Source organism: Equus caballus, chromosome 10, assembly GCF_041296265.1.
Source record: "Equus caballus isolate H_3958 breed thoroughbred chromosome 10, TB-T2T, whole genome shotgun sequence".
NCBI classification, from domain to species: Eukaryota; Metazoa; Chordata; class Mammalia; order Perissodactyla; family Equidae; genus Equus; species Equus caballus.
Genome location: NC_091693.1, coordinates 72,603,513 through 72,625,831, shown reverse-complemented (window position 1 = coordinate 72,625,831; position 22,319 = coordinate 72,603,513). Strand labels below are relative to the sequence as shown.

Sequence of the window (22,319 nt, the reverse complement as noted above, 5' to 3'; positions counted from 1 at the left end):
GCTGCATAGGAAATCTTAAAATTGAGCATTAGCTTTTATATGGCTACAAAGAATCTTATTTGGATTTTGGCAGGAATTCCATTAAACTTATAGGTTAATGTGGCCAGAACTGACATCTTTACAAAGTTGAATCTTGCAATCAATGAACATGGTATATTGCTCCATTTAATTTAGTTTTCCTTGATTTCTGTAATTACAAAATTTTGATTATCAACATGCAGACTCAGTACATGCTTGCTTAGATGTGCATCAAATATTTCTCTTTTTTTTTGGAGCAATTGCATATGGTACTCAGTCTTTAATTTTTAATGTTTCCTGGCTAGTGTATAAAAATATCATTGACTTTTGTATGTCTAGAATTAATATTTTGCTACTTTGCCAAACTCACTTATTAGTTCTAGCAGTTTTTCTGTTAATATCTTGGAATTTTTTACATAGACCATCGTGTCATTTGCACACAACCAATCTTTGCTTTTCCTTTCCAGTTTATATCCGTTTTATCTCCTTTGCTTGTCTCATTGTCCTAGCTAGGCTTTTCCAGTACTCTACTGAATAGGGGTGATAAGAATGGACATAAATCTTCCCTTGTTATTCCAGTCATTGCTGACATGTATTTGGACATATATCATGCATCAGAACTAATCAGCACTATGCTACCTTACCCACTCCTTCGGTTTAGCTCCAGGACCTGCCTTAATGCTTCTGGTTTAGAGCAGCAGTTATTTCATTAAGTTGTAGTGTTGTATTAGTTTCCTCAGGCTTCTGTAAGAAAATACCAATATTCAGGTGGTTGAAAACAGCAGAAATTTATTGTCTCACAGTTGTCGAGGCTAGCAGTCCAAAAACAAGATGTCAGTAAAGCCATACCCCCTCTGAAACCTGTAGGAGAGAATCATTGCTTGCTACTTCTAGGTTCTTGGAGTTTGCTGGCATCTTTGGCTTATAGATGCATCACTCCAAACTCAGCTTCTGTTGTGACATCACAGCCTGCATCCTGTGTCTTTTTTCTCTTCTAACATCAGTTTTATTGGATTAAGAGCCCACCACACTCCAGTATTTAAATATAACTAATTACATCTACAATGACCTTTTTCTTAAAGTTTCTTATATTGCCTTTATGTTTCAAAAGTTTTTTTCTATTTTGGAATTATTAACAGTGTCACATATATTTTTCTAGTTATTCAAAATGATTTTATCTTAAATATTTAGTTATAAATACATATAAAATTAGTTTAGTGAATGATATGTTGTGGACACAGCTATATTTCTTCATCTAAATAATTAATGATTTAACCATTAGATGGTTAATCTATTTGTGATCCTTGACCTTTAGTGCAAACTTTGCCGTACGGCAAATTATTAAACAGATGCAAGTGTTTACGTCTGATTTCTGTACATTGATTTGAACCAAAGCATTAAAGTTTAATTACAAGAATAAAGGGATTTTGATGTTCGATTGATCCTAAATTTAATCGTAGAGAAAGAAAAAATACACACTACAGAAAAGTCTTTGAAGATATTTACCATTCATGTTGCATGCTCTCTGTTTTTTCCCTCTATCATACAGGCAACCAGTTCAGACTCTCTCCCAAATCATTTTAACTTTTAAAATTTCAAAGTATTCATCCAACTCATGGCAACCATTGTAAGTCTAGTGTTCTCATTTTTCTAAATTAATAAAATTTTATAATTAACACAGATGAGAAGCACAAGTTAATATGCATATTAAAATATGCTCTCTAGTTAGTGAATTTTCTCTATGTTTATTTTGCACTAATTCTATTCCTCATTTAGATCCCAGATGAACTTCAAGGGAAAGTCTTTCATCTTGCTTTGGAATATTCTATCAAATCTCTCATTTTGCTCCACAGTCAGGTGATGTTTCCAGTCTCCAACGGTACCTAGTGAGATAAGCACATGAACAGCATCTGGGTGAGGAAGTAGCACCATCAGGGCAAAAGTTTCCTGCAGCCCTCTTTAATCTCTTCCCCAAACCAAGGTGATATCTGATAGTTTTCCATGGGGTTCGATTCTCCACTCCTCCTTGTAAAGGGAGGAGCTAAGAAACAAACTCCAGGGAACACAGTAACACTGAAAGTAGCCTTACGGTCCACTTCCTTATCTGGTAGACTTCCACCAACCACTAAATTACAACCTTCCTTTGGAAGGAAAACCAAAACAAAATATATGAAAAGATTAGAAAATTAAATATATTTTACTAAATTCCAGGCACTATACTTGGCAAATTACTTCTTCCATGTAACATAAATCTTAACACAACCTTACAAGGTAAGTATTTCTTCATTTTTCAAATGGAAAAAATGGAGACCCTAGATTTCCCAGTAATGAAGTGAAGGTCACAGAAGGTGCCTAGAGCTGCTACTGCTGCAGTTTCACTTGATAAAAGTTTGAAACCATCATTAAGCCAATTTTTTAATGATTAATAATATGACATCCTCAGCGCTCAGACTGTCTTATGAAAGCATGATTATTGTCATTGGAACAGTTAGCAAGCTATTATGAGCATGAGAATTGCTTTATATCTGATCTAGCTGAGGAATGAGAAGCGAAGGTAAATAACAAAGGCAAAAAATAATTTTTAAAGATATCAATTTCAAAAAATCTTTACACATTTAGATTTAATCAATGTCCATCATCATAATACATTTATGAATAAATTTGAGAAGAAAATATGAAATAGAGAAGTACAAATTACCTTTAGAATGGTATACATTAAAAAGATTAAATTAAAAAATTTTGAACTTAAGCAATATCAGGAAAAACACTCAGTCTTAACTACTCCTAGCATGTTTTAGGAGCAACATAAAAATTTATTGCACATTGTCAAATAAATTCATAGCAGGTTGGGTTAATGAAGTATCAATCTACTTTTTACAAGGAAGAAATCTGCCACATGGGATAATAACAGTAATACAACCTCAGTTCCTCACAATAAAATTTATGTTGTTTCCTTCTAGAATGTTCAAGAGAAATAAAGGAAAACAAGAATTGGAACTCTCCTGGTTGCATAGATCCACAGCCTTCAGGCGGTACTTGCGAACAAATTTTAAAAAGTAGGTAACATGGACTAATGTTTATTGATCAGGTTTACGTGTCAGGCTCTGTAGTAAAGAATTGTTGGGTTTGCTGGGACACTTTTCATGGTCGCTTTCAGTTAGGATATTTGATTCCTTCAAGGGCCCATATGGCAGTACTTGGAGAGACATGTTGGCAGCACTCCTTAATTAGCATGGGGGCCAAGGACTCAATGGAACTCTCAACAGTTTTGCTTCTGTAAACCACTGCTTATCACCTTTGCGCAAGAAAACTTCCCTCGTCTGTTCTTCTCCCCAAGTCGTGTTTTAGAATTTGCTCATAATTTGCTTGTGGATCAAACTTCATGTTCTCAAATGTTGCCTGTTTAACAACAGCTTCCACGTCCTCTTCATTCAGTTGTCTCTCAAGAAAACTGCTGATTTTAAGCACAGAACTTCTGAGATCCTGAAGGAATTGTGAGTATGAGAAAGTATTCAGTTTAAAAGGACCATATAGTTACCATTGAACATCTTTATCACATTTTGGAAAACTAAAGATACCTGGCCTTATTTTAAGTCTAAAGTTTGACAAAGATATATAACTTCATTTATCCTTCTATGAAAAAGCGTGCTTTGGTTTTCAGCTTTGTTAGAGCTTCCTATTGCTTGATTTTATAACAATAGCTCACCTTCATTCTTTCAACCAACGCTTTTAGAATACGTTGTATTTTTCAGAAACTGTGCAAAGTGCTGAAGACGTTTAAGAGAACAATAGTATGCTATCTGTGCCTGTTAAGAATTTTTAATTTCATGAGTGAAAGAATAAAGCAAGTAGTTAATTACAATGGGCCCAAGAAAGAATAGCGCTGGTCTAGAGGGCTATGCCGGTGACTTCACCACACATTTGAAGAAGAACTAGCACCAACCATCCTCAAATTTTCCAAAAAATTGAAGAGGAGAACATACTTGCAAACACATTTCATAAGGCCAGATTTATCCTGATACCAAAGCTAGATAAAGACACTGCAAGAAAAGAAAACTAAAGAAGAGCATCACTTATGAAAGATACGATGCAAAAATCCTCAACAAATTACTAGCAAAACAAATTCAACAACATACTGAAAGGATTGTATGCCATTTTTAAGTGGGATTTACTGCTGGAAAGCAAAGAAGTTTCAACATATGAAAATTCATCAATGTGCTACACCACATTTACAGAATGAAGGGGAAAAAATACACAACCATCTCAATTGATGCAGAAAAAACATTTGACAATATCCAAGACATTTTCATAGTCAATGGTGAGAGACTGAAAGGCGTTCTGCTAAGATCAGCAGCAAGGCAAGGATGCCACTTCTTGCCACTTGTATTCAATAGAGTACTGGGAGACCTAGCCAGAGTAATTGAGAAAGAAAAAGAAATAAAGGCATCCAGATTGGAAAGGAAGAAATAAAATTATCTCTGTTTGTAGGCAACATGATTTTATAAAGAGAAAACTTTAAAAGTCCCACAGAAATACTGTTAGAACTAATAAACAAATTCAGCAAAGTTGCAGGATCCAAACAACACAAAAATCAGTTGCACTTCTATACAGTAACAATGAACATTCCAAAAAGGAAATAAAGAGAACAATTCCATTTATGATTGCATCAAAAGAATAAAATTCTTAGGATGAAACATTACTAAGGAGATGAAAGACTTGTGTACTGAAAACTACAGAACACATCTAAACAAAATTAAAGAAGACGCAAATAACTGGAACAACATCCTGTGTTCATGAATTGGAAGATTTAATAATACCAAGATGTTAATACTATCCAAAGTGATCCACAGATTGAATGCAGTCTCTATCAATATCCAATGATATTTTCTGTAGATGGAAAAAGACATTCTAAAATTCATATGGAATCTCAAGGGACCCTGAATAGCCAAAAGAATCTTGAAAAATAAGAACAAAGTTGGAGACATCACACCTCCTGATTTCAAAACTTACTACAAATACACATTTCTTCAAAACAGTATGGTACTGTCATAAAGAGAGACAAATAGTTTAATGGAACAAAACAGAGAACCCAGAAACAAACTCTCACATATAAGGTCAAATGAATTTTGACAAGGGTACCAAGACTATTCACTGGGAAAAGAACAGTCTTTCCAATAATGCTGCTTAGAAAAGTGGATTTCTACATGCAAAAGATAAACCTGGGGTCGTACTATACCATCTACAAAAATTAACTAAAAATGGATCCAACCTAAACAAAAGAGTTAAAATTATAAAATTCTTAGAAAAAAACAGGAGAAAAGCTTCATGACAATGGAGTTGGCAATGATTTCTTGGATATTACAGCAATATCATAGGCAACGAAAGAAAAACTGATAAAATGGACTATGTCAAAATTAAAAACTTGTGTGCATCAATGGACAACAAGAGTGAAAAGGCAAGGCATAGAACAGAAGAAAATACTTTCAAATCACATATCTGATAAAGAGTAAGTATCCAGAGTACATAAACAACTTCTAGACTCTACCAGAAGAAACACAAACATACTGTTAAAAAACGGGCACATGATTAAAGTAGGTATTTCTCCAAGGAATACATGCAAAAAGTCAATAAGCACAAGAAAAAATACTCAACATCACTAATCATGAGGGAAACACAAATCAAAAGCTGCAGTGAGATACCACTTGAGACCCATTAGGATAGCTACTACTTTAAAAAGCAAAAACACAATCAGAAAATAACAAATGCTGATGAGGATGTGGAGACATTGAAATTATGGTACAAAATTAGTGGGATTGTAAAACTGTGCAGTTTGAATGGAAAATAATATTAATATTATGATGGCTCCTCAAAAACTTAAGGACAGAGTTACCATATGAATGAACAACTTATCTTGGAGGTATATGCCTAAAAGAATTGGAAACAGAGTGAAAAAGGTCTTTGTACACTCATGTTCATGGAAGCATTATTCACAATTGTCAAACAGTGGAAGCAATATATGTGTCCATCAGTGGACTAATGGATTAGAAAAAATGTGGCATATACATACAGTGAAATATTATTCAGCCTTAAAAAGGAGGGAAACTGTGACATATGCTGCAACATCGATGAATCTTGGTGACATTATGCTAACTGAAATAAGCCAGTCAAAAAAAGACAAATAAGTTGTGATCTCCCTCAGATGAGATACTTAGAGTAGTCAAATTCATAGAGACAGAAAATGGAAGCATGGTTCCTCGGGGCTGGGAGAAGGGGAGAATGGAAATTTATTGTTTTTGGATACAGAGTTTCAGTTCTACAAGATGAAAAAAGCTCTGGAGGTGGCCGGGAATGATGATTCAGAACAATGTGAATGTACTTAATGCCACATAACTGTACACTTAAAAATGGTTAAAACGGTAAATTTTGTTGTAGATGTTTTGATACAATAAAAAATACATTTGGAGGAAAACTGGAAACAGAAACACAATGTGCAATGGTAGCTCACAGGAAAGAGAGAGTGATTTTATCTTGGAGTAGTAAGAGCAATTTTCAATGGGAAAAAACTTTCCTTCCAATTCAAGAAGGAAGGATGAGAATCGTCCCCGGAAAGTCATGAGAATTCCTTTCCGAGTGTAAAAGTAAGCTCCAAATTACAGAAAGTTGAAAGGCCCTCCACAGTCAATGACAACTGAACTCCAGTGTGCTTGGTACTTGACAGACTCACAAGTGATGTAGGTGGAGAGGCAGGTTGGAGACAGGAAGAAGGGCCCCGCTGAGCTTGCTGAGTATCTCAGTATTTACCTCTTAGGTGATAACAGTTAGTGGAAGAGGTTGAGTGTGATTAGTGAGTAAAATAACAGGACCCTACTTATCAAATTACTTCTACAAAATTTTTATATACAATGATTAAGACGCAATCAAGATATGCAAGAACATGAAGAGATAAGATAATGTAGCTAAAAACCAGCAGAGGTAAAGACATAGAACAATAGATGTTCCATTGACAGATACTGCAATTATCAGGAAGAATTTTTAAATAACTATGCTATGGTTTTCAAGGTGATAAAAGACAAAAATTAAAATTTGATAAAAACCTAGCAACTCTAAATAATAGTATAGCAGATTTAAAATCAATTCCAATTCATGAATAGAAATGAAGACCTTGGTGAATAATTTTAATAGCCCCTTACACTCAGTTGAATGGAGAAACAGTGAACTGGGAGCTAAGGACAAAAGGAAACATTCAGAACGACACATCATGGAGAGAGAAAATGGCTTTCTCTAAATGCATTGGTTGCTTCTAAGTCAGCTTGTAAGACTCTTTCCTATGTGTCTCTCAAGTTGTCCACTTAGGATCTTTCTTTAGCACGTGGGCCATTCCTCGATATTACTGCTTATCGCTGTCCATCATTCTGAGTTGAATCCCACACATCAGTAAACTATTCTTCAAGGAAGATAATGAACACTCCTCTCCTTTACTATGTTATTACTTCAGTCTCCAAAGATTACTACAGCCCGGCACACAGGTATGTACCACTTTCTTACTGCAAGTTTCAGACAAGCACATCATATAAAGGAAAGATTATAGGAGGAGAAAGATTGTGTCTTTCACTGTATTAGGATTTGCCCAAGATATGCCACTTAATACCTCCTCAGTTCTTTTAAGATAAATAAAAACTTCTTAAGGTTTTCTTTTTACACTTTAAAATAAGACACACATGCAGAAAAGGCATAAAACAAATATGCAGCTTAATGAATTACTATGAAGTGAACACCCACGGTGCCAACATGCACATCAAGAAACTGAACAATGCCAGTATTCCAGAACTCCACCAAACACATCCCTATCCTATCATAAAGCTTGTCCTCTACCCTGCAGATAATCACTATGCTTATTTTATAATATATATTTATTTACTTTTACAGTCTTATTATTTAAACATGAAACCTCAAACAGTGTAGCTATTTCTGCCTTCACCCCAACTACATGCTGCTGGACACTTGAAACAGGGAAGTAATAAATAATTTTTTACAGTCACTCTGTTCCTACAGACATCACCTCTAAGTCAGTGGGAAATGTGCCAAGTTCTCTGAGATCAGTTATAGGAGCTTTGAGTGTTTCTGATGCAATTACCACTGGAGAAACAGGTATAAATAGTATTAGGTAAAACTCCCAAGAAATTTCCAAGAGACATAGGAGACAAGAGAAGACCTCAAAATCTACACCAACATTGATGGATACCTCATTGCTTGAGAAAATTAGGATCTTTTTCTATAAGAGATTTAAGAGAAAAACTTGAATTGACTAAGATCTATCTCCCTTGACAGGGGAAATTGAAGGAAGTTTCTCTTCCTACTATATGCTAACAATAGCAACAAAAAATTGAAAGGCTGCTAAAAAAATCTAGATCAGAAATACATAAGGGGCTACTTGGTGGAAGGTAAGAAAAAAGTTGCTAGTATATTGATGACAGAAGAGAGAAATATTCAAGAGATTTTGCATAGTTTACTCTGGGGTCAGTCTCTTTCTCCAAACTTCCTGTACCTTCTTTTGCTCATGAGTGCTTTTGTTGTGAGCACATTGTTATGGAGGAACTCAAATATGAAAATAGGGAAGGAATCAGATATGCATTTTGAGATGATAACTCTGGTTGAAGAATAAACAAAGGGGAGGTGAGATTTCAGGTAGGTGGACCAATTAGGAAGGCTGCTGCAGAAATTAAGCAAACAATGATGGTGACCTGGACTAGGGAGAGGCAAAAGGAGTGAGATAAGTTGTGTCTCCCACAGAGGTTTCAAACAGAATTCACAGGACTCAGTGATTGATTGATGAAACGAAGATGCAAGGTGAAGGAGGTGTGAAGTATGAGCCTGCTTTCTGATTTAGGTCACTTGAATCACAGTGCAATTCATGGGAGGAAGAGCAGCTTTCGTTGGGAGGTAAAAAGCTGTATTTTGGACATGATTAGTTTGAAGCCCAAATATGAGATATAAAAGTAGGTATATAGAAGAGAGTTACAATATATATGGGTCTGGGCTGCTGATTCAGATTCAGAGTTCACCACTTTATTCCCCAACCCATTCCACTCTGGTTTACTGGACCTCATACGACACTTCATGTCTCTAGATTTAATGGACGTTTCAAACTCTCTTTTTTACTTGACTTCTCAGCAGCCTTAAATATCTGAAAAGGATCTTGAAGATCATTCCTGACACATCCATTTGGCTTCAAGGTCACTACACACTCCTTGTTTCCTTTCTACATCTCTGATTTCTTCTTTTCTGTTTCCTCGGTGGGCTCGTCCCTCTCTACCCAAACTTTATACCTCAAGATATCTCAGAAATAGATTCTGGTTCCTATTTTCTTCTCGCTATCTCCCTCCGTCTCCCTTCCTCCATTCTTGCCTCACTCATTCCCTCCTCCCTTCCCAAACTCAATTTTATCCATGTTCATAGTTTCAGTCATGCTCTATACAGTGATGATGGCCAAATTAAGATCATTCATATTTTTTTCCAGATTTCTTCTTTGAGCTTTAGACTTATATTTCCAAATACCTTCTTTTGGATACTACTAAGTCACCTTGAACTCTAAATGTCAAATGCAACCTCCTAATCTTCTATCTCTAGGCTTATCTGCTTCAGTGTGCCCTTAACGCCTTCATGAATGACACCATTGTCTACATAAATTTATGAACCAGAAATGTAGCACGCATTCTTGACATTTCACTCTTGCTCATTCTTTCTATCTATGGTCCCTCTCCTCTTTGCCTCCCCTGAATATATCTTCAACTCTGCATTCTCTTCAATTTCAGTGATACCATTAAATCCAAAGCACCATTGATTTACAGTGGATTAGCACACTGGTCTCTAATGAGTTTGCCTGTATTCACTATTGTCATTTTTGAATCCACTAATGGGAATGCTATTTTAAATTCTTAATTCTATCACATTGCTCTCTTCTTATAACTCTTAAAGGGCTCCTTATTGCTTTTAAGATTAAAGAAATCACTGACTTCAAAATTGTCTACACAGCTTGCAATGTCTGGCTCCTAGAAATCTTTATCTAACCTTTTATTACTTCCACTTGCTCTTTAACTTCTTTCTTCCCTTCTTCAAAGGTGTCATGTGCTTTACTGCTTCAGGGAATTAGCAAATTCACTTTCCCTGCTTAGAATTCTCCTTTACCTCTCTTTCTGTTGTTAACACATATTCATTAGCTTATCCTTGTCCTGTGACTTTTTCCTGAAAACATTGCCTATCACCTTTGACTATACCAGATCCCCTTATTCCATATACTGATCTCATACCTGCAGTTTTTCTTACCAACGCTTGTCACAGTTTTGAATTATGGATACCTGCTTGGGGAATACCTGTCTTCCCTGTTGACTTATAAGCTCAATGAATAAAAGGTTCAATCCTATTTTTCTCATAATTTAGTGTCTGTCACATGGTAGGCATTCAATACTTTTGAAGAAATGAGATAATATTTTACATATTAGTGAGTTAACATATCAATCAGATTCAAAATAGTAAAGTCAAATGTGTCTCATTTGATTAATGCAATGTTTTAAGACAGCTTTGAATGGATGACAACGGGTAAACATTATGCGATTTCACAAAAAAGCAACTTTTCAAGGTTCTTTTAAAATAACAGGAAGAACTTACATCGCAGAGAACACATTCACCTCTGTTTAATTAGCCATATCTTAGCGGCTTCTCAGCCCAGGACTGCACAGTGCCCTTTCTCTTTATTAAGTTACGGCTGCTCTAGACATTTAGGGAGGGGTACACGGAAAGAAATCATAAAGGTGACTGTGTATGGTGAGGAGAGAGCCCTGAGGAAGACCAACAACTAAGAGCTGGGCATGATATTAGAAACCTCCAAAGAAGCCTGAGAAGTATTTAGGTATGAAGATAACGAGGGGAAAGTGGTTCACTGAAATCAAAACAGGAAAATGTTTGAAAGAAATAGTATTTTTAAAAATAATCTTCCCCTCTTACCTTCCTCATCTCCTCATACATCATGAACAGAATGTTGAAGTCATGTCGGTGCTCATACCAGCCTCTGATGTGATCAAAGCAAAGGCTTCCTGTCACTGTGGGGAAAGTTAATAAGTAATGAGGTGAAGATGTTGCACTTATTGAGGAGCAACGTAAATAGTGCTTCTTTTCTGTTCTGGAGTCCTCAGAAAGAAAAATAAAGCTCCCACCCCTGGACTTCTATGCTACCTTTTGAAAATGGTGTTTTGGGAAACCAATGCATAATTTTAGTAGAAACATGCCTTTCCTATATATGCAGGAATGTGGCAATGCAAAGAAAAAGAAGCCCAAAGAACTAATTTTGAAGATTTCTTTAAGGTAAGCCACTTCCTTTTCCTTCTTCCTCCACCTAAAAACATATCTTTTCATTTCTCCTCTTACTGTCTGTTTTAAAATCTCTGCATAGCAGCTTTAGCTGTCTAGAATAAGACAAAACCCGAATATAATCTTCTAAATGAGTGAGAACCCTATTTCTCACTCCACAGTCCTCTCACATCAATCTTTCCTCTTTAGTTCCACAGCTGCCATAAGGGCCACCACAGGCCATGACAGAGCACAGAACCTACACCCGCCCTCAACAGTAGCTCTTCTGGAACACATGGATCTAGCTAGTTTGAACTGCTAGAATATTTCTGGTTCTCCTATGCTTGGGTCAAAATATTTCTTAAACAATATTCCTTTGTAACCTTGACTATTCCCAAAGTTGTCCTGGTAAGGCTGGAAAAGCCATTGCGTAGCAGATTATGCTGAGAAACAAGAGTAACCAGTTATGTCCTTTCTACCTTCTATCATTACCCTTTGCAACTCTCTAAATTATGTTCCCTAAGCTAGAGAATTTGGCTAAATAGCAACATTGCCTCATAAACATGTTTCCTGGTAAGTAAATCTAATTACCTTTTCCATCGAAGAACATTTTCATGAAATCTTCTATATCATCCGCAGCTTGTAATCCAGCCATCATATTTGAAAAATGAAAATAGGAGACCAAAATATTCTTGGGGTTTCTGTAGATGTAAATAATCTGCAAGGGAATTAATAAATTCTTCACAGTTATTGCATATCCTTACAGTTATTTTTAACATCTAAATTTCACTATATAAATGCATAATAATTTACTTTATCCAGTTTACTTGTGGAAATTTAGCTTCTTCCAGATTTTTTGCTATTAGAAAGACTGTTGCAAAAATAACTTTATTCCATGACATTTCACATGTGCAAGAATATAAGACTAATTTCTAAAGGTGACATTATTTGTAGCATTGATTAATATTGCACAGGAACTTGCATAGAAGCTGTTTCAATGTACCTTCCCTGAGCATTAAGTGATATTAGATATACAGCCGAAGTAGCATTGGAGATCAGGGCAAAAAAGGAAAGACTGGGCCAGCCCTGATGGCTTGTGGTTAAAGTTTGGCACATTCCTCTTCAGTGGCCCAAGTTCAGTTCCTGCACACAGAACCACATCGTTAGTCTCTCTGTAGCAATGCTGTGGGGGCAGCTCACATAGAAGAATGAGAAGGACTTACAAGTAGAATATACAACTATGCACTCGGGCTTTGGGGAGGAAAAGAAAAAGAGAGGAAGATTGGCAACACATGTCAGCTTAGGGTGAATATTTCTTAGCACGAAAATAAAAAGGGAAAATTACATAACAGATGATGTTGAAATAAATAATTATCCAGACAGGAAAAAGAAAACAAAATGGACTTTCCTCACACCATAAACAGAAATTGTTTACAAATGGATTAGGTTTTAAGTATGAATGAAAAACTTTGACATCTAAAAAATAAACAATATACATCTGGTCTTGGAGAAGGGAAGGATTTCCTAAACGGGAAAAAAAGGATTTAAAATGTTAAAAGTAAAATCAGAGACCAGACTTGAAAATTCTCTGAGCAGACAAAACCAGTTTAGTCATACAAGCAAAGCTTAATTTAGCTTATTTTGCAAAGCGAACTCCACCTGGGTCATTTTTTGCTTATCACTCTGACAATAACAAGCAAAACTTAAGCTGTTTCTCAAGATTGATCTGAAGTAACCAGTGACCAAATCTCTGTCATTTAGAAACTTCTAACATTATAACTAATCGCTGTGAAGAATAAACAGTCACTACTTTCTCCCAACATAAGCTGCTTCATGACAATATATCCTAGATAACAAAAATTGAATAACCTAATCTTTCAGTGAAACAAAAGCATAGATCTGATAGAATTACTTACACAACATGTAAAATTATGCAGCAGTGGAAAATAATATTGAAAAATAAGAACAAACAAAGGCATATGGCAAAACCCCAGGGAAAAAGAAAATAAGTTACAATATAAAGTCCAGTAAAATGTAAAGCCAAGTGATTTAAGAGAACATCATATAATTGGTTTGCGGTGACCAATGGAACAGTAATCTTTGTATATTGAATAATGTCAAAGAAAAACATAAACGGCACAAATTCTAGTAAGTCTTCAAAGCTTTTGATTTAGGGAAAATCGTGGTGGGAGATTTACACACAATTTCTTTAAGCATAAGTGTAAAAGGATTAAAAGAAATAATTTACAAAATTGTTTGACAAAATTTATTTTATATATGTATGTTATTAGTGCCCCATACATAGAATATACACCATTTTCTCATGTACTCCTGGAACTACTGTTGAATATTGAATATGAATAACCATTGAATATTGCTCATATAGTTCGCCATAAGACTCCTTAATGAATTTCATTAATTAGAATTCTTGTAATACCATTCCCTATGGATAGTGCCATAAATACTAATAATCAACGATGGCCAAGTTAGAAAAGTATATAAACACACGGGGAAAAAAAGTCTTGTGAATAACTTGGACCAATTAGACAGCTAAACCTGAAATATTAGACCTATATTAATATATTATAGATCTTAATACAGATATTAAGTCTATAGATTTAAATAAAGCAATTGTCCTAGTTTATGCCAAAACCATAATTTTAGCTACACTAAAAAGTATAGCTAACCTAAACTATAGCTATACCGAAAAGGATAATCATCACTTTAAAAAGTAAACTTTGCATATTGATATTGCTAGTCCTTTAACTAAAGAAGACAGAAAAAGAAATGTAAACAAAATACGAAGACGTAATGAATTAACATAAAAGGAGAGATCAAGGATTTATAAAATTTTGTTTCAAAAACAAGCTAGTTCTTTGAAGGAAAAACCCCCAATATAACAGAAAACTGCTGATATGCAAACAAATCTAATTAGGAAAAAATATGAAATATTTCTTCATTACAAATGAATAAAAAAGATGTTATCACAGAATTGGAGAAAATTCACCAGGTCATGAGAGAATATGTTGTAATTATTTTCCATGTTTGTAAATATTGATGAAATGGGAATCATTTGCTTTGAAAACAAAATTATAATATTTGTTTAAAGAAAGGAAATTAATTTAAATAAACTGATGAGAAAAAGGAAAATATTATAGAACCATGAAGCTGACAGGATCAGATACATTTATAATGGACATTAATCAAATCTTCAAAAAATTCCGTTATTTTATATTTTTTAAACTACTTAGCAAAAATACAAAAGACCTCGAAATTTATTTTATAGACTAGAATCACAGTGATACTAAAATCAAATAAAGATAGAGCAATCATTGAAAACTGAAGTCTAGTTTTGAAATAATGACAGATTAAATTCCGGAGTAAAATTAACAAAACTCTCCCAGGACTATGTTAAACGATATTACACTATGAGCAAATAGGATTTACTCCAGAAATAGGACATCTTTAAATTATTAGTGGATTTCATGTTACTATAGAGTAAAGGAAGAAGAAACATTGCATCTTCAGAGTTGCCAAAAAAGATGTTTTATGTGATTAGAGCTTTTCTAAAGAAAGAAAAAAAGATAAAAGTAAAACTCCAAGTAAACAAGAATAGAAAAAACAAATTTCTCTGCATTGGATACCTCTGAAATCAATTTCAAAACAAAACAAAACAAAAACAAGAAAAGATACTCAAAATCCTAGAGAATCAAGGACAAAAGAAGAGCATTCCTCATCACTTCTACTATTCAACTTCTTTTGCAGATTTTACCGTTTGAAATAGAAAAAGAAGTGTAAATATTAGAAAGTAAAGGAAAATAAAATTTACTATAATTTAAGATGAAATATATTGCAGAGAATAAAGGAAAAATTAACAAAGGTAATAAAAGAGATTAAGGGACCAAATAGAGTACAAAACCAAAGCCTTTTTCTTTATAACGGCAATAACTAACGGGAAAGTCGGTAGCGAAAACAATGTCTAGTTCAGAATAGCCATACAAATAACAAAAAGCTGAAAATCCAGGAAAAGATGTGTAAGAAGCATATAAAGAACAGCATAGCATGTTTGGGGGATGTGAAAGCAGACCTAACAAATAAAGAGCAATAGAACGATGCTGGGTGGGTGTTGGAATATTGCAGAGTTAATGATTGTCTCAGAATTAATCTAATATTTAATCAATTCCTATTAACATCTAAAAATCATTGGTGGAATTAGCATATTAAAAAGTAAAGTTGGTTTGCCTAATCAGTTACAATATTTAAAATGGTGAAGAACTGCCACATATTAAACAGAGATAACAAATTTTGGAATAAAGAATGCAGAAATCAGATGGAGGGATCATGGAAACTTAGTATAACAAAAATGTAGACTCCAAAGCTTTAGGGAAAGAGTAAATGCTTAAACAAATCACATTGGGTCAATTGGCTAATGCCCTTGGTAAATACCCCGCATAAAAATTGTAATAATCATATTTAAAAGAATATGGATGATTGGTGCTGGAGAACAAAATTGGAAGAAAGTACTTTTGTTTGTGCAAAAGGTCCATAAGCTATTCCTGTGACATACTTTAGCTCTTTTGTTCTTGACACCTTTTGGTGCTAAATAATATGGGAGGTGGGAAGAGAAGAGGCGAGGCGATGGTCTCTTGAGTTGGTCTATTTTGCCTGCTGCGTATTCGAGGAAGGGGACTCCATCAAGTGTTTCCACCATTTCAGTTTTGTTACGATGTCCCTCAAAATAAATCGAGCTTAATATCTGCTGAGCCCAGATGGTACCTGTAAAAAGAAACAATCGTGTTTTCAACCCAGAATAAATTTTTCATAACTCTAATATTAATTCTTTTTATTTCTTTTAACCACTCTCAGTACACACACGAATTTGTTCGTTTTTGTGTTTGTATTTTACATTAAGATGAGTAAAGATAAATCAAGGGCTCAGTTCCTTTGTCACTCTGAGCAGCTGTGCTTGTTCTGAGTCCACGATAGGAGTGATTCAGACTAATCCTTACTCCTTCTCTGTTTCCTCTACTTTGCGTCGGGTCCCTTTCTGTGATTTTCTGCGGCTACCTCTGTTTCTCCTTCCCTAGTCTCCTTTCTTAGTGCTTGGTCTCTTAGAAGTACAGGTAATTAAAGGTCAAGTCTCTTTTCACATCTTTTTTTCTACTTGTGTAGCATATGTCTTCCCTTGTAAAAAGTGGTGATAGCAAGCATTCTTGTCCTGTTCCTGACTTTAAATGTACTATTTTAAATGTTTCACTGTTGCATATGATGTTTGTGGTAGCGTTTGGTAGATTCTGTTTATCAGGTTAAAGAAGTTTCCTTTTCTCCCTGGCTTACTTATAGTTTCCATTATGAATGGATGCTGAATTTTATTGAATGCTCGTTCTGCATCTATTGAGGTGATAATTCAGGCTCCATCCCATACTCTCCTCATGTGGGTGAACTACATTAACAAATTTTTAAAGTAATTTTGACTCTTGAATTAAACCCATCTTGGTCATAATGTATTTTTTTTTTTTGCATTGCTGTATTTGCTTTGCTTGTATTCAGTTTATGATTTTTGTATCTATGTTCATGAGGATATCATCAAGTTCTAAGAGGATGTGAGATGCCAAAAATCTTACTAATGTCATTACCTAACTGATTTATCTACATGATAGATTTGGTACAATGTATGGTGAATCCTGGGGAGACTCACTAATCTTCCCTCCAAGATGATCAAGGAGCCAGCAGGCTGGACTGAGGACTGGTGTGTGGTGTCCCAAATACTTGGGCTGGACTAAAGGTAAAGGAAAGACTCTTTTATGACTGCCGTGCTGGCCTAAAACTAGGCAAACAATTTCATCCACATCCAAGAGAGGAAAACACCCTAATATCAGTCGTATGTGGAGCAGAGAAGAAGACTCCAGGGATAAGGCCATGTGCTACTAATTTGGGGAAAGTGCACAAGGTCATGAATTCCAAAGTAAATGGAAAAAGGGAGGGACTGGAGCATTTTCATGAAAGTCAGGAATAACTTTTTCTATGTAGATGTGGACTCTACTGTGTCTTTGAGCAACATTAAGCACTCCATACAACATCGCCTCAATGGCACCAATCACCTTATGTTCTAGAGACCACAATATAAAAAATGATTTATTTTACAATGTTTGATTTGAGGGCAATTTACTTTAGTCCAAAACAATTTCATTATCTTAGAGAAATACAAAGCATTTAGAACAACTGAAGAGCATATTAGGAGTTAGTTCTTACAGTGAAATGCTACTGAGAAGGATCCTGCTGGATTTTTAAATATATTTTCTTCCAGTGTCAGACCAAGCCAACAGGTCAGCAATTACCAAGTATCACCCTTGGCTCAGTATTTGATTTCTTCATATGTGCCATCAGAAATGACAATATATGCAGCTCAAATAGGCATATATCATAGAGATGTGAGATTTATTTAACTTTTTTTCTGATTGCAAATAATCATCTAAAGGTACATGGGGCTACTGTCAATGTGTAGAAAAGGGCACCTCTGTACACACGTATTACCAAACCAGAGTGAAGATGAGAACAGGTGGCCCACTCCTCAAACTTACCAGATTTTGGATATGTGACTATGAAGACATCATCATCTCTAATTTCAAAATCATCTAGATTTTTCAGTAGGTCAGTATTAGCAGTAAAATGTGCAAGATAATAGCCTTTAAAGTTCAATAAATATGTGTCTGTGTTGTCCATAATTATTCACCTACGAGTGAAAACAGATAAAATGATTTTCAAGTTCTTAGTATTTTATAATAATGACTAACACTTATTGAATGATCACTGTACGCCAAGCAGTGTTTAAATGTCCTATGTGTATCAACTCATTTACCATCCTCTTCACAGCAACCCAACGTTGCTAGAGGTATTGTTCTTATCACGCTCTGAAAGACAAGGAAACTAAGATGCTAGGAGGTTAAACAGTTTTTCTAAATCCCCATGAGGGAGGGGTTATCATGATTCCAAACATACAGATGAGAAAAGTAAGGCACAGGACGTTCTGCAAAGTGTTCAAGGTGGCCCAGCTGGCAGAGCCGGCAAGATTTGATGCCAGGGAGTTAGGCCACAGAGTCCATGCTTCTAATCCATTTACCGTACGGTTTCTTAGTATTTTATATTTTTATTCTTTACACTTTATTCTTTGTTATAGAAATAGAAAATTCTTTGATGAATATGCTCTTTATTTCTTCTTTTTCCTGAAACATGAATACTCTGCAAACTTCTTCTTTTTTTTTTTTTTTTTGTGAGAAAGTTTGGCCCTGAGCTAACATCGGTTGGCAATCTTCCTCTATTTTGCATGTGAGATGCCATCTCAGCATGGCTTGAGGAGTGGTGGCGATGTCCACACAGAAGACCTGAACCCATGAACCCTGGGCTGCAGAAGCGTAACACACGATCTTATCCTCTCTGCCACCAGGCCAACCTCAATAATCTGCTAAATTTGAAAGAAGTTTCTGAGGCTTTGGGATCTGATACACTGTTTCAAATGCATTGTGGAAAATGCTCTGCGTGAGTGATACCAATTGGTTTTGCCTTGGAAATGTTGCTCTCATTTAGCTGCAAGATACCGCATAGCAATTCCTCCATATTCCAGTAGAAGTTTGTTATCAGAAATCTGAAATAAATCTAAGTAAGAAAGTCAAAATAAAAATAGTCTAAAGACATTTCTATTCCAAAATCAGACCAGCCGAGCATTTCTTTATTAGCTCTGCCTGAGAAAACTATTCTTGAATGTTACATAAATGAGAGAATCCCAGAAGTTCTATAACCTTAAGTTACAACCAGCACACAGGCATATCTTGCTGTGTTTCACCTCACTTTATTGTGCTTCAAAGGTATTGCTAAGGTAATTAATGAGAGCGGCTATACCAAACAACAGATTTTCAGCGTAGATGAAATAGAAGGTGAAGATGCCTTCAAGAACTTTCATTCCTAGAGAAGGGAACTGAATGCCTGGCTTGAAAGCTTCAAAGGGTAATCTGATTCACTTGATAGGGGAGAAGGCAGCTGGTGACTTTAAGTAGAAGCCAATGCTCATTTACCACTCTGAAATTCCTAGGGCCCTAAAGAATTAGGCTAAACCTACTCTGCCTGTGCTCTATAAATGGAACAACAAAGCATGGATGACAGTATATCTATTTATAGCATGGTTTACTGAATAATTTAAGCCCACTGTTAAGACCTATTCCTCAGAAAACAAGATTCTTTTCAAAATATTACCATTCATTGACAATGCGCCTGGTCACCCAAAAGTGCTGGTGGAGATTTACAATGAGATTAATGTCATTTTCACGCTTGCTAACACAACATCCACTCTGCAGCCCACGGATCAAGGAGTAACTTTGACTTTCGAGTCTTATTGTTTGAGAAACACATTTCCTAAGATTATAGCTGTCATAGGTAGTGATTCCTCTGAGGGATCTAGGCAAAGCAAATTGAAATAAAACCTCTGGAAAGGATTCACCATTCTAGAATCGTTAAGAATATTCGTCATTCATGGGAAGAGGTCAAAATATCACCATGAACAGGAGTTTGGAAGATGTTGATTCCAACCTTTGTGGAGACTTTGAGGGGTTCAAGACTTCAGGGGGGGAGGTAGCTGCAGATGTAGTGGAAACAGCAAGACAATCAGAATTAGAAGGGGAGCCTGAAGATGTGACTGAATTGCTGAAATCTTGTGATTAATGCATGAGGAGTGCTTTCTTATGGATGTGCAGAGAAAGTGGTTTCTTGAGATGGAATCTATTCTGGGTAAAGATGCTGTAAAGATTGTTGAAATGATAACACGAGATTTAGAATATTACATAAACATAGGTGAAAAAGCAGCAGCGGGGTTTGAGAGGATTGATTCCAATTTGGAAACAAGTTTTACTGTAGGTGAAATGCTATCAAACAGCATCTCATGCTACAAACAAGAAATCATTTGTGAAAGGAGGAATCAATCAATGCAGCAAACTTTATAGTTGTCTTATTTTAAGAAATGCCAGAGCCACCCTAACCTTCTGCAAACGCCACCCTGATCAGTCAGCAGCCAGCATGATCCAGGCAAGACCCTCCTCCAGCAAAAAGATTACAACTTGTTGAAGGCTCAGATGATAGGTAAACTTTTTTAACAATAAAGTATTTTTTAATTAAGGTATGTACAATCCTCTTTAGGCATAATGCTATTGCACACTTAATAGAGTACAGTACAGTGTAAACATAACTCTTGTATGCACTGGGAAGCCAAAAAGTTTGTGGGATCCCTTTATTGTGATATTCCCTTTATTGCCGTGGTCTGGAACTTGTCCCTCAATACCTTCAATGTATGCCTGCATATTTCAGTTATATACTTTAAAAAGTTGAAGTGCACACAAAGAAAATAAACTTCTTAAAAAATTGCAAATATGGCTTCACGTAATTTGCACGTCAAAAAAACATTTAATTTCCTTACAAACAGTCTAACTCACCTGATCAATAGGGCAAAGTCCAAGGTGAGTTTTGCTGAGTGAGAGAGAAAATCATTTGTCTTAGAATCATCAGGTTTTCTGGGGAAGCGTTCATTTTCTAGCCCCTTACCAGACTGATGGAATCAGAATTTCTGAGAAGAGTTATTTGGAAATCTACATATTGTCAACCCCTCCATTCCCACTAAAAAATGTGAACCAAAATAGTGATAAAGCACTCCTTTGGTTCCAGCGGACGTTTTATCTCAACTTCCAGAGAAGCCTTTGTGGGATGTTATTTGACTCTCAATTAAAAGATCCAGTTAAGGCCCTACTAACCCAGTAGAGGTTTCCTCAGTCAAGTCAAAGTCCAGACAACCTCAACTAAAGAGAATTGAGAAAAGACTAGACTGGCTGATAAGCCACAAAGAATGGTTTCAATTGAGGTAGATGAAGAGCTATTTTGACATGGGCATCACAAATTTTCCAGGAAAAACCTCGAGGAACTCAGCCTTTGGAGTGTGTAAGGGAGAATTTACACTGTAAAAATGGAGAATTCCATAAGTAGGAAACACAGTTGAAGTGAAAGGCAAAGATGAAAGTGTGATTCACTATCACACTCCCCTGACACCCCACAATGCCACCCACAGACAAACACACACACTCACACACACACACACATACACACACCAATTCCAGAAACTCAGGATGCTGAAAACAGACGAACCAGTATCAGGCAGCCCACACAAACATTATGAACATCGCTCCTCGTTTGCTGTTTGTTATGTTCAGTTTGTCCTGCACAGTCTCAGGAGACAGACAATGATAAGAGCTGTTGCGCCACAGAAATAAGGGAAAAACAGTGGGGTTTGGGGTGGATTCATGTGAGATCTCGGCATTGGCTACTCACATATTTTTTTCATCTCCTTCATGAATAGAGAAGACAGTGATTGTATAAAGAGAAAAAGATGTCTTGTTTCTCCCTCTTATTCTTGTGATGAAGTCCAAAAGAAAAGGAGGAAAAACAGAAAATTGAGAACAAAATAAGTACATTTGTATGCTGAAGAGAGGGTAAGACTTGAAAGAGGCTTGAAGTCTACCCTTTAACTACTCACTGTTGCAGATCAACTGATGAAGCAAAATCCACTTCTGATGGGATTTTAAGGATGACAAGGATTGATGTGTTGCTGAGATAGAAATACTCCCTATAGAGTTTGTCTTGGCTGATGAGCCGTGTTCTAGGGAGTCAGCAGGGAACTCAGTTTGATTAAATAAACTCATAAGATTTTGTTGACTTTAGGAAAAGGACATTGAGTCTCTACAGAAACAGCAAAGGTATCAAAACTGATGGAGAAAGTGAAGAGAACTGCATGTACCCAGTAGACATATTTACTTAACTTTAGCAACTATATTACAGACGACAAGATGTATTTGAAAAAAGAATGATCAGTAAAATCTTTGAGACCTGTCTTAGGGGTCTGGTATTCCTTCTTCGGGTCATTATTT

The 22,319-nt window shown here is 35.7% G+C and overlaps 1 protein-coding gene across 2 annotated transcripts; it reads right to left on the bottom strand.

Moving 5' to 3' along the window:
• Positions 1-788: 788 nt before the first annotated feature.
• On the bottom strand, positions 789-22,102 carry LOC100072708 (amine sulfotransferase-like). Of its 2 annotated transcripts, XM_070223679.1 has the most exons (8): positions 21,929-22,073; positions 20,838-20,871; positions 17,943-18,094; positions 15,929-16,137; positions 11,953-12,079; positions 11,020-11,114; positions 3,311-3,501; positions 1,388-1,897 (listed from the first exon to the last, which is right to left on the bottom strand). In XM_070223679.1, the coding sequence occupies exons 3-8, from the start codon at positions 18,082-18,084 to the stop codon at positions 1,780-1,782; spliced, it is 882 nt and encodes a 293-aa protein (XP_070079780.1). In that variant the 5' UTR covers positions 18,085-18,094; positions 20,838-20,871; positions 21,929-22,073; the 3' UTR covers positions 1,388-1,779. The 2 variants fall into 2 exon arrangements, with proteins under 2 accessions (XP_023505212.1, XP_070079780.1); XM_023649444.2 differs by lacking the exon at positions 20,838-20,871 and having other exon boundaries at positions 789-1,901; positions 3,314-3,501; positions 21,929-22,102.
• Between the last annotated feature and the right edge of the window lie 217 nt (positions 22,103-22,319).

Excerpts from the sequence above, each read along its gene's own strand:
- LOC100072708 (XM_070223679.1), bottom strand. The coding sequence starts at position 18,084 with ATGGACAACACAGACACATATTTATTGAACTTTAAAGGCTATTATCTT. Across the intron at positions 3,502-11,019 it reads TGTATGAGGAGATGAGGAAG|GATCTCAGAAGTTCTGTGCT; the intron begins GTAAGAGGGGAA and ends CAATTCCTTCAG. Across the intron at positions 1,898-3,310 it reads AGTTTTCTTGCGCAAAGGTG|CGTTGGAGACTGGAAACATC; the intron begins ATAAGCAGTGGT and ends CTCACTAGGTAC.